This window comes from Hylaeus volcanicus, chromosome 1 (genome assembly GCF_026283585.1).
Source record: "Hylaeus volcanicus isolate JK05 chromosome 1, UHH_iyHylVolc1.0_haploid, whole genome shotgun sequence".
Taxonomy (NCBI): domain Eukaryota; kingdom Metazoa; phylum Arthropoda; class Insecta; order Hymenoptera; family Colletidae; genus Hylaeus; species Hylaeus volcanicus.
Window position 1 is genome coordinate 543,511 of NC_071976.1, and position 12,659 is coordinate 556,169.

The 12,659-nt window shown below is 40.4% G+C and overlaps 3 protein-coding genes and 1 long non-coding RNA gene across 6 annotated transcripts; 2 read left to right on the forward strand and 2 right to left on the reverse strand.

The window, feature by feature from the left end:
- Positions 1-13: 13 nt before the first annotated feature.
- LOC128872388 (kelch-like protein 10) lies at positions 14-4,490 on the reverse strand. The gene is made up of 8 exons (XM_054115027.1): positions 3,436-4,490; positions 3,050-3,365; positions 2,405-2,857; positions 1,322-1,491; positions 1,064-1,233; positions 724-882; positions 412-616; positions 14-307 (listed from the first exon to the last, which is right to left on the reverse strand). Exons 1-8 carry the CDS (start codon positions 3,660-3,662, stop codon positions 37-39), a joined length of 1,971 nt encoding a protein of 656 aa, XP_053971002.1. The 5' UTR covers positions 3,663-4,490; the 3' UTR covers positions 14-36.
- Positions 1,177-2,321, forward strand: LOC128872400 (uncharacterized). The gene is made up of 2 exons (XR_008456182.1): positions 1,177-1,255; positions 1,329-2,321. It is a non-coding gene; the product is annotated as an uncharacterized LOC128872400 (long non-coding RNA).
- Positions 4,491-4,762: 272 nt separating the features above from the next.
- On the reverse strand, positions 4,763-7,330 carry LOC128872371 (mitochondrial basic amino acids transporter-like). 2 transcript variants are annotated; one of them, XM_054115002.1, is made up of 3 exons: positions 7,083-7,330; positions 6,266-6,393; positions 4,763-6,168 (listed from the first exon to the last, which is right to left on the reverse strand). In XM_054115002.1, exons 2-3 carry the CDS (start codon positions 6,341-6,343, stop codon positions 5,209-5,211), a joined length of 1,038 nt encoding a protein of 345 aa, XP_053970977.1. In that variant the 5' UTR covers positions 6,344-6,393; positions 7,083-7,330; the 3' UTR covers positions 4,763-5,208. The 2 variants fall into 2 exon arrangements, with proteins under 2 accessions (XP_053970977.1, XP_053970968.1); XM_054114993.1 differs by lacking the exon at positions 7,083-7,330 and adding an exon at positions 6,750-6,977.
- A 771-nt stretch (positions 7,331-8,101) lies between these two features.
- On the forward strand, positions 8,102-11,950 carry LOC128872357 (protein henna). 2 transcript variants are annotated; one of them, XM_054114966.1, is made up of 8 exons: positions 8,102-8,291; positions 9,904-10,032; positions 10,202-10,356; positions 10,434-10,616; positions 10,728-10,924; positions 11,013-11,275; positions 11,386-11,615; positions 11,724-11,950. In XM_054114966.1, the coding sequence occupies exons 1-8, from the start codon at positions 8,217-8,219 to the stop codon at positions 11,881-11,883; spliced, it is 1,392 nt and encodes a 463-aa protein (XP_053970941.1). In that variant the 5' UTR covers positions 8,102-8,216; the 3' UTR covers positions 11,884-11,950. The 2 variants fall into 2 exon arrangements, with proteins under 2 accessions (XP_053970941.1, XP_053970945.1); XM_054114970.1 differs by lacking the exon at positions 8,102-8,291 and adding an exon at positions 9,397-9,516.
- Positions 11,951-12,659: the final 709 nt, after the last annotated feature.

Sequence of the window (12,659 nt, forward strand, 5' to 3'; positions counted from 1 at the left end):
CAATGTAGTTACGCCAGGTCTGTAACTTTTCCATCGTCAATTCTGTTGATTTGCATTGCTGGAGTCGTTGTTCCTTGGCAGAGGCGGTGGCGCGGGTATAATATCGTTGTTTAACATGTTTTCACGATTTGGCTGCATTTGCTCTTGATGTTGGCTACGGTGCACCTCTAGCGCTAACAATTTCTGTCGTTTTTCTTCCATCAGTCGTTCGCGATGTTTGTGAATATAATCGTTCACATTTGGCAAGCCCATGATCACGCAGGCTGACAATGCTGACCGATACACGTTCATATCCGTTGCTTCGTACCTATAAAAAATATCGGATCGAAAGATGACGGGTCTGGTTCTGGATCTGGATCTGGCTCTGGCTCTGGCTCTGGCTCTGGCTCTGGCACGCGTAATTTTTGTTACCATTCATTTGTTCTTTCATCGTAACACTCGACGTGATAAATCGTAGTAACACCGTTGAATCCACCGATTGCAAATATCATGTCATCGATCACTTCAATTGCAAAATTACTTCGCGAATTGTACATGTCTGGAATTGAGCTCCACATATCCGTGGTAGGATTGTATTTTTCCCCGCTGCACATTCTCGATATTCCATTAAAACCCCCTGTAATTGTTGAAGGTTTAACTCAAGTCGAATTTGTGAAAATACAGCTCGGTATAAAATCTGTTGGTAAATATTCTTCAGTTTCGAGCGGACGTTGGAATAGTTACCAATAACGTATACATGGTTGTGATAAGATATGCAGGACACTCCGCTCCTGCGCGATCTCATCGGAGCTATCATCGTCCATTGATTACTTTCTGGATCGTACACTTCTGCAGAATTTAAACATTCGTGGCCATTGAAGCCGCCCGTAATATATATTTTGTCTATATCGTAAAAGAAGTTTACACGTTTGTTTATTATGGAATAGATTAACGATTAATAAGAATCTAGTTTGCGGTCTTAAAGAGCACGAACAAGTGCGATTTATATTACAAGTGTAGCTATGCGCTAATCGTCAATCTTTCGTTATACATATGAAAAGGTGAAGTATAAAATGAGTCATACCATTCAAAGTAGTTGCACTGGCGTCTGATCTTTGACAAATCATTGGCGCTATCAAGGACCACTGATTTGTCTTATAATTGTAGCGTTCCGCGGTACTCTGTCGATAGTAACCATCGTAACCTCCCATCGCATAAATCAGGTCATTGAGCACAGCAACGCTCACGTAACACCTAAGATTCGCACGGTTTGCTTGTTAGTGGATTATAGTACATAACTCTGTATCGTAGCCATTTTCTTCAATTTTATTAGCATTTCAACCTTCTAGCATTCATCGGAGCAACTTCCCTCCAGACTTTGGTAACAGCGTTGAAGCAACGACAGCTATTAAAATAATCTGCTCCATCGAAACCACCGATTACATAAATATTAAAACCAACAACCGCAGTTCCGTGATAAGCGCGTGGACCGATTGGATCTACTTCTTCCACCTTTTAAGAAAGTAACAGGTATATTAATTGTTGTCGATTTTCCAACGATGACAAGAATTTTCTTTAGAAATCTAAATCGAAGCTTCCGAGTTTATAAAATCACGAACTTGGTAAGGTTCAATGACACAATGATATAAGATAATAAACATAACAGGTCGTTAGCGAAAATAAAAATGGAAACAACGATAAGATAACCAACGATGATCCTTTGTTTACTTATCGTACGCGAGAAACGTAAGCACGTGAGTTTCATAAGGTCTTCGAAGAGAAAATTTCTTCTCGTTCCGGTAGTGTTTGTTTATCGACTACATACACATACGTATGTATGTATGTATGTATATTAGCAAAAACATTTTTGGCCGATTCGTACAAGTACCGTACACATTTAAATGTACATATCGAACATCTTAAACATTACATATGGTACAATATACGCGCTGTAATCGTTATGCCAGACGAAAAAGGAAGGAGATCTCAAGATCAACTTGTTCAAATTTTAAATGGATTGTTATATTTTTTTAACTTACAACCTGCTTTAACTACAACTTTTTGACTGACCTGACTAATCTGGCGTGGTAGATCGCTGAACTCGTCTTAAAAACGGCTGTCATTCCGTAGGACAAAAAATATAACACTCCATTTTAAAAAAACGAAACCTTGAAATCTCCTTAGGCTTCCATCTAAAAAGAAATAACTTTGATTGTTCGGTGGAACAATCAAAAAAATTGTGACGTTATCGTACTATTTTGTTTTTCTTGTGTAGTTTGTAAGTTCATTATCGAAATGTATGTATTTCTTAAGTAAGAAGCATAAAAAAAAATCTTGTACTATTTTGTTGATCTTTCGTACTCTTGTTACTTTGTGACTCACGGTATCTTTGATTTCGATACATGTTACGTATTACAATGTGTACCTTGACCCATCGATCCGCCCTGGTGTCGTAGGTCTCTATGAAATTTGTAGGACTTCTGCCACTCCATCCACCTATCGCGAACAGTATCTCGTGGGGCACCCTCGGTCGTGCAATTTTCGGGGTGGGTATTTCACCATCTTTTTGAGTGATAATTTCGAGATCGTACAAAAACTTTAAAGTCTCGATGATAATGGGCCGACACGCGTCGTTTCCGGTAACGTATGGGTGATCCTTTACATTTTCCAGAAAGAACTGCGTTTCCAAAAGACCAAGGCGGATGTTCTTCATCAAATCGACTATGTAATCCTTTCGGGACTGTGGATCGTAATCGATCCATTTCAGTGCCAATTCCCAGACCGTATCCTCGCTCTTAACGTTCAGCTCGTCGGCTCCGATCAGCGTCGTTAACTCTTCTATGGACAGATCTAGAATTTCATCGCTTCGATGGGCTACCTAAGCGCAACGAAACCGTCGTTGTAATCGTTTGTTCGGAGAAAATGTTTGAAATGAGCGACAGAGTGTAGCGAAATAGGACAAACACGGAAATTAATAGAAAATTTCCTCTCTGTAGCAGCCCCATCTACATCCCTCTCCCTTAATCCTTCCCTTAATCTGCTAGTAAGCAGATAACGAAATAGTGATGACCTGCACGAAATGTCTCATAACGTAACGATACGCGCTGCTCTCTAATCCCTTGCAAAAATGTTCTCGGGCAAATCTCATGACGGTGATGCAGTTTTCCGGAGCCAAGTTTTTCTTGAGAAATTCACAACAGATATCGAGAACGCCAAAAATGTTCAAATAATCCGCGGTGACGAGCAACTGGCAGACATTTTCGTTATTCACGTTGATCGATCGCAAATAAGCGTATTCCAGGAGGAGATTCATCATGTTGCTGTTAACACCCGGTAAAAGGACGTCTGTTTTCTCACGGGAATGCAGCGTGGTTGTGAACAAAGCTCTGCAAACGATTCAAAGAATCGAATAAACAAAGAAAGCAAAGACAATAAGATATCGTGCAAGGTATGGACCTGAAATACGGGCTGCAGGCTGACAAGATTGCTCGGTGAATCGGAAAGACACCTCCATCTTCCAATCTCAAAACTGCATCGCAAAGAAGGTTGTTTTGTCGAAAGTCGTAGAGAGATTGCATCGCTTGCGTACTCATGCAACGACCACCGCTTTCGGCTATCAAACGCTGAGCGTTTGTCTCGCATATGTCGCTATCTCTGCTGGGATCGTTCGAGTCTACATCCATAGCAGATTTGGTCTTCTTCGGGCGAAAATCTCTTCGGTGGACTCGCGACGACAAGTGCGAACAATTGGTTTGGTCGAGAACGTCGAGGGCGCGACACTTGAAAATTTTCTAATGATATTTTTAATCGTATCGTCGAAAAAAACCAACGAAATTAATTTCGGTAAATTTAAGGGAAATTTGAAAACGCGTTACCGCCCCTTACGATTAAACAGGTTCCAAAGACAAGATTTCCAAAAATGGCAAGTAGCGATTCAATGAACTCGACCAACTATTCGCGAAATAACGAGGCTGGGGTCCGCGATGGACTCGCTGCGATCGTCCGAGGGTTAAATTTTCCAAATATCGCGTATCGCTAATACCAAGAACATTTGTAACCTTACCCTTATTTGTGAGCTGAAGGATATTCGACTTGAAAGGACTTTGATAATTTTCTGATCGTTCAGGAGGTTAGAATTTCTCGCGGTTGTCAACGGTTTCGGACAATTTCACTCCGTAATTTTTACAATTTTTATCTTCGAGGATGCGATTGGGGCGAATTCTTGCGTGCACTCGATCGGCACCGGTAGGTACAGGTTTGTACAGCCAAAGTAGAAGGTTCAGCGATGGAAATGGGAACTTACGCGTTGCAATTTCGGATGTGTCAAATTTTCTGACACGTGGACGGACGGACTTGAAGACCGATTTATACAACAAAGATTTTAAAAAAACGATCCGGAGTGGAGCGGTGGAGATGGGGTGGCAGAGAGATACAAACTATTTTGTGTGATTTTAAAAGAGAGTAAATGTCGCCTCTGGCTGTGACATAGGTCTTACATGTCCGCCGTTCAGTCTAGGACTGTCTTCTGACAAAAGAGCACATTTTTGGCAAGTTCAGGACAGTCTAATACAAGGAGGGCTGGAATTACAAGTTTATCTCTTAGTTAACCCTGCGATGCATGAGTTTCCATTTCTATCCTCTAAAAGTGGAAAGAGGATATTTTGAATATATTTTATTTCACTGTTTATTCTTTTCGCGAGTATGTATGATAATTTGCATTGCAAAGTTCCTTTTCGTGCCCTTCCTTGGTCTGCAAATTTGACTGAAATGTGTATTTCAAGGATAAAACGACTCGTATATGTATAATATTCCCATAGATTTGAAAGCATAGATGACCAAACGTGTAGTCATATGGCAAAAGCCGGAGTGAAAGTGTGAATAAAAAATACATGAATTCAAGGAGCCAATATAAAAACGTGTTTTAAGATTTGGCTATTTTAGACGTGCCGGTGTTTTTTTCGATGGAATTATTTCTACTTGTGGGCCATACCACGGCATTGGATCTTAAGAATCATCAGTTTCTTACTAATACTTTCTAACAGCTTAACAAAAAGTATCAATTGTTCGTAACAGTATCGCAAATTTCGCAAATATCCCGTAACACTTAATATACAAACATAACTTGGTTGCACAATTTTTTGTTCGAGATTCAACATTATATATATATATATATTGACGTTGATCGACGTTCTCATCAATTCCACCTTCTTCTCACTACAAATGTTACGCTTATCCCCTTTCTCTCTCCTCGATATCTACTCGACCTCTACGTGGCACGTGGCACGTGTCGCTCCGTACTTGGTCAGCCACGCTATGTCTAATCCCAGTCTCTGTCCACCTGTTTACCTGGTACACAACGGAATTGGCAAGCGTCAGATCGGTGCTAGACACCATCGATAGCGTTGGGATAACCATACCGTTGGAGGCACTGGTCAGAAACGCGTTCCATTTCCCAAGGAAAGGTTCGTGTGCCTCCGATACTTTTTTAGCAGATTCTACCATTCCAGATTTGGTGTTCTGAATAGGCGCTTCGTTGGTTTCTTGGCCGAATATTCGAAACGTCCACGCGACCACAGCGAACGTCACTGCGTTTGTCGGAAACGCTCGAAGGATCGTCGAACCCAATCCTCTGTACAGACAAGAGTAACCCTCGGCTTTCACCGATTGTTTCAAACAATCGAGCATCCCCGCGTACCGTTTGCTATCCGCTTGGATTCGGGATTTGACAACATCTAGAGGATAAGTGACCATCCAAGAAGCTGAGCCGGCCAGACCACCGGCCAGCAACATGCAGCCCGTCGAGACAGGTTTGTTTTCCGATGTTTTCGTCAAGGCTTCGTACGTCGTGAAGTAAATGCCAAAACTAGGGGCTTCTCTGAGAAACGTGATCCCCAGACCCCTGAACACGCCGCGGATACCCTCGTATTTGTACGTATGTTTCAGGCATTGCAACGGCCCGGAGAATCGAGTGCTCGACACTTGCAACTGCATGCGCGTTTTCGCCAGCTCGATCGGGCTGCAAATGGGAGTTTGGGCGATTCCTGCCAAGGTGCCGGCGATGAAGTGCGCGAACAAAGAATCAGGATTCGGTATGTGTTTCTGGATTTGACCGTAGACACCGAAGATGATGGCGTTTACCAATCCAACGCCTGCCATTGGAGATGACATGCCTCGGTAGAGGCCTACTACCTAGTAATACAAAAGCACGATTAGCTGTGATCTTGTGAAATGTTTTGCAGAAATTATACCAAGTAACACACGCCAATATTTTCATGTGTTCAAATACCGATTCTTTGGCGAGTATCGAGCGGAAACAATCCCAATTGCCCTTATATTTCGGGTTTCGATAATCTTGCGTTTGCATGTGAACTTTGATTGTGTCCAGAGGATATCCCACCACAACACCGGCGCATCCTGAAATTAATTATTTCGTTTAACGATTGGATCATTCAACTAGTTGCGATTGTTTATCACTAACTCGATATACTTTTTCCCGCGCATCTACATGTTAGTTTAATTGCGAGAAAACTATAAGCGAGATCAGGTCAATTATCAATGAAAAACGTTATAAAAAGCTAGTTTGCGATAACAGTCACACGCGATAACCCGATACGTTCAAGCATTGCCGAATGAATTAAAATTATGTACGTTCGTAACGAGCAAAATTTTTACAACGATTTCACGTTTCGGTCTACATATTCGGTGTATTCGATTTTTAATTAACGACAGTTTAACGATAATAGACACGTCGATAAATGTCGAACATCTACCTCCCACACATCCGGCGACAAAGTCGAGGGCCATTTTCGTCTCGCGGTAACTCCTACGCGTTTCTTCCACCCGTAAACAGTTTGCACGTCTTGAAAGTTATCACTTTGATCAAATATTCCTGTCACGCTTGCTAAGGACGAGTAAACGCAAGTGGTGGGTCGATTCGTTTCCAAAAAAAGAGACTTGGAATCCATGTAAGATTGATCACTGCTTCGTCGCACTCGTGTCTGCGGTGAATGAATTCCAAACAAAAACTATTTATTTATTACTCATTCATAGATCGAACAATTAAATTCTGTTTGATTCGAGACATCGTATATTGAAATACTTGCCAAGTGGTAAGTCATCGCTACATCTCCCGGGACACGTCAGCGAACGTTTTCATCCCTTTTTCGTCAACCTTTGGGTTTGTTCGAGCTCTTCTGTTCGGAAATCTTGTTACTCGCGCGAAACCAAGTCTTTTCCATGCTACTAGTCGACCAACAGAATTTCTCACTGAAACTGCTCCACGAGTCTGTTGCGTTCTCAAACGAAACAAGATCGTGCTTGTATTATCGACTTGTTATTGGTGTTCCGCTACTAGCGTTTTTAAGTTATTACGACAACAATGTTAACGATATTCGCGCATCTCTGTTCGACCTATTGCGGCGAAGAAACAGTGTGAGGGTCAACCGCTGATAAGAGGCCGTTCGTAGCATCCAATCAAATTATTTTATCGTTCAGCGTTCACTGGCGTTGATAGTTGATACACAACTTTTCTTCTTTCATCGCGAATGTACATTTTTTGTATTAATTGCGTCAAGAGATGCGACATCGGTTGCAATGCATCGTTATGATGTCTACAGCATTTCTTGGAATTGTTGGCTGGTACTATCTCCGACACGCGACAGCCGATGTCTAAGGTTACAAAGTAGCTAACGAAGCAAGACATGATTTTTATATCGTTTGCTTATATCAATGTAAAGCTACGTTTATCGAATCTAATAATACGAGAGTATGTCTGTATACTAATAGAAAGTCGCGCCATCGCTTCCGCGGTGCTGCCACGATCGAATAACAATTCATCCTTTTGCGACATCGATAGCTAAGAACGTAGAGAATCGATCCTTTAATTTAAATTTCACCGATAATACCGAACAGTTCCGAGGTTTTAAAGCCTGTAACAGCTTTACTCTAACCGCTATCCACTGAACAGTGTTACAAAACTGTCTTTTTAACACAATTTCTTTGTATATGGTACGAGACCCCATTGACTCTACATTTCTCGCGGTATCAGTGTTTCTTTAAATTCTCGTTCTTCCAGACAGACATGCTTTCTTGAAACCTGTACGGCATCTCATTAAAACCGAACAGCGCGACGCGGCAACAACCAGTCATATCGAGACGCTCGACCTGTGAAAGTCGTGACACAGCCACCGATTGTCTTCAACCCCTTTCGCGATTCCATCGACGGCCTGGTGATTCAAATGTATGCGAAAACGATAACTAAAACGCGGACGACGGTAGGGGAGGATGGACTCAGCGGATCGCCCCCTGACAAGGTAAACAAGAATTGGAATGAAAATTTGTACAACTTTTGACATAACGTGTTCAAAGAAAATTGCGAACGTGCACGACACTATTCGGTTCAGAGTACGAATTTTTCTTGCTGTACAGTAGGAACAAATTAATGCATTTTTCACGAAATATGTAATGTTTATGTTTTTCGATGAACAAGGTCGATCGAATAATTGTGCGCGCTAGTGGACGATAAATATAGCATAGCTCGTACTACTACTTATACGTATCCTGATTTGCAGAACGTCGTTTGTAACCTTGACTATATTTCGCAATGAGCCTTATTTACACGGGTATCATTCGTATTCAACGCTTCACAAACTAGTCGCGTATTTCATCAAACCGATCTTGATTCGATTAACTTTGTTAGTATACAGTGATTTTCCGCAGCAACCGCGAGATACCGATTTACTCAGCGTATAGATTCCATTAAGTTAATTGTTTTCGAAAAAAAAAATGATTGAATATCGCTATGATTTTCACACGTACAAGGTGGATTCTTTCCATGAGTGTGGTCCTTGGCGCCAATTCAGAAAACCTGTTTTCGCAGAGATGTAAGAGAAGGGAGGTATTATGGTTGCTTCATCAACAAGATCAAAATAGGACGTGGGGACATTTTCTTACATTGATACGCCGGTTGCCGTTTAATCGTAATTGTTACTGCAAACTATTTCAAATAAAAGATCGATTGGAAAAAAAGAAATGTGTCGCAAATAGTATGGCTTTTTCTATGAATACATTCTGTTACGTGTGATTTGCTTTCTTTAAACGCAATACTTTCACATTCACCGCGTGCCTGATGAAAATCACTTTGTCCAGCGAAATCGTCCTTGACATCTAAAGTGCACGGTAATTAGTCTGATGTAAAACTGAAGAGAGTTATATTTGACTTTCGACGATTCTATTCGGGATTTCAGAGATTTTCCGCGGGAAAACGGTGAATTGTATGCAACCTCGATGACAATCGGAAAATGGAAGACTTTAGCGTTAAAAAATCTCTGATATCCCCACTTCCTTGTTAAACCATTAAAGAAGTACGGCGGACAACCAATAATAGTGGGAGAGGGATTGGCTCTGGGTATATAAAATAGACGTGTGACGATTTAATGGAGCTCAGTTTCTACAAATCTGTTCCACTGAAAATAACACAAGTAGCATTTTCGACTATCTTTTAAAGGTCCAATCGAAGGCTGATTTACCATGTCGGATGTAAGAAAATAATCCGTATTGTTTTTAAACTTTCTTTTCTATATTTTACATGCAATGTTTTATTTGATTTCTTATTAATTACATAAAGTACGTTTTGTTTGCGATAGAATGTTAAAAATATTCGCAAAATTTACATGGTGGCTATGTAGCTACGTAATATTTTTATTCGGCTTCATCGACGATCACGGCATAATCATGTAATGATATTTTTGTAATTGCCTCCGCAGCTAATGCTGAATACATGAACATTTAATTTGTTGTAGTTGCGATGGAAAACAAATATTTTATTTCATTTTAATATTTGTGGTATAGATAATATTTTCTTCGTGGGTTATATTACTTTGATGTACATTAAATATTTGTGTATTTTATTGTTTTCATTGATAGCCTAAACTCATACATGGAGGTAACTACATCAAGGAAGGTAAGGATTCCGCTAAGGGCACCTGCCTCATCTTCTCTCCAAAAGGACAGGACTCCGTTGGTGCTCTAGCCAAGTATCTACAACTGTTCACCGTGAGTATTATACGATATATTCCATTAAAAAACTTATTTATTATACATATATGACATATACATATACTATACTATACTATATCTTGGCAAATTGTCTGTGAGTATTAATTTTCGGCTTATTTCGAAATTTAGGATATCGAGAATTTTATTACAACTATTTTGTTTCCAGCAACATGAAGTTAATTTATTACACATCGAATCTAGAAGTTCTCTTCGCCGATCGAATGTCTACGAATTCATGGTCGAGTGTGCCCCAGGCGGAAACCTCGGCTCCGTGATAGATAATTTACGCAAGGAATGCAGTTACTTGTCGATCATTTCCAGGTGGATATCTGTAAGATATAATTTTAATGTTAACGAGGTGACGTTACGGCATTTTAATCGTTGCTCCCCTTCTATAGAAATCATAAGGACAACATAGGAACCGTGCCATGGTTCCCGATACGTATCAGGGACCTCGATAAGTTTGCCAATCAAATTCTCTCCTATGGATCTGAATTAGACAGCGACCATCCGGGATTCACGGACACTGTTTACAGGCAGAGACGCAAGTTCTTTGCCGACTTGGCTTTCAATTATAAGCAGTGAGTTTTTGTCGGTCAAGTATAAGAGCTAATCGAGACCCTTCTGTCACTCGCGGACCACCCACAAAATTACCGAAAGTCATTCTAACGATTCTGACTTTACGATTTCAGTGGTCAATCAATCCCGCGTGTGGAATACACTAAAGAGGAGATTGAAACATGGGGTGTAGTTTTTAGGAATTTGACGAAACTTTATCCAAAGTATGCTTGCAAGGAGCACAACCACGTGTTTCCTTTGCTTATTGAAAACTGTAATTACAGAGAAGACAACATTCCTCAGTTGCAAGATATATCAAACTTTTTGAAAGGTAGGAATAATGTAATTATTTCGAAGGCGGTACGATACCGATTAGCTGAAACAATTTATTTAGTCGTACCGAATTTCTTCTTCTTCAGATTGTACCGGTTTCACGCTTCGTCCAGTAGCCGGGTTACTCTCCTCGCGTGATTTCCTGGCTGGCTTAGCTTTCCGAGTATTTCATTGCACGCAGTACATCAGGCATGGCAGCAAGCCATTATATACACCTGAACCTGATATATGCCATGAGGTATTGGGTCACGTACCTCTATTTGCCGATCCCTCGTTCGCTCAATTTTGTCAAGTTGTCGGCTTGGCGTCTCTCGGAGCCCCCGACGACTACGTCGAGAAACTTGCTACGGTAGGTATACAAGGAACTTAAACTTACCCGCTTTCGGTTAACAATTTACCAATCACCTTTAATTTGAATTACAGTTTACAGTTTACATAATCGTGATACATTTATTTCAGTGCTTCTGGTTTACGGTTGAATACGGTATCTGTCGTCAAAACGGTGAATTAAAGGCGTACGGTGCTGGATTGCTTTCGTCTTTCGGCGAGCTCGAATATTGCTTAAGCGGTAAACCAGAATTGCGACCTTTCGAACCGGCGAAAACAGCGTTGCAAAAATATCCGATAACGGAATATCAACCCGTTTATTTCGTCGCCGAGGACTTTGAAGATGCAAAACAGAAGATGATGTGAGTAAACGACTCCTATTTACGTGCGCGTATTCTGCTATTGTCTATATGAAAATATGATGCATGTACGCATACCGTTTTCATTGTTATTCGTACCTTTGATTTCAGTAAATTTTCCGAAAGTATTCCAAGAAAGTTTGGAGTCAGATACGATCCGTACACTCAGAGCATCAGTATAATCGACAGTAAACATCAAATCGAGGATCTCATTTACAACGTGAATCAAGAAGTACAAATTTTAATGGACGCTTTGCGAAAATTGAAGTAACATTGTGTTAAGTAATGATAATACGCATTGATGCGCGAAATAAAGTGACTGAGAACTTGTTTAACAATTGATTGATTCAAATGAAACTATATAAATATTAACGTAGCGTAAAGTAGACACGTTTGTTATTTTAGAAATCATTTTATTGCCGACGACATTATAAATTGAAATTTGTTGATCGCTATAAGGATTCGTGTGCTCCAACTCGACCACGGGTGATTCCAAAAATTAATCGTTGCAGCTGGATTTCTCAAGATAATAGGCCATTACAGGAACCCTGTATACGTGTATGCAGGAGGGAAAATTGAAATTCGTTCCGCTCCTACGATCACACAATCTCCTGGTCCGCTTATTATGTTCGTACGAACGCAGCTCTTGTATTATTTACAAAAATCATCGACCTCCACCACATGAAAGCTACTAACAGGAAAATCTGAACGTTAACATTAATAACAATATTGATTTTACATTTCACAGCAGAATATAGCGAGACACATACGAGAACGCAGTCAGACATTGAACAAAACACATCGAACAGTCATGTATACATGTCGGAATACGTTTACCCTTATATCGTATATGTATATGTATATCGTTTACCACATCGCTTAGCTGCTTAAAGGTTGAAGGTAACTCGAATGTTTCTGTTTATTCGTTTCAAGATCAAAATGTTTCTTTCCTCTTGAACGCTACCTATAACAACCCAAGGAAAAATCTCTTGTTCCACTTTTTGTTAAGTAGCATCATTTTCGTTTTGCGGAGCTCGATTAACAAAC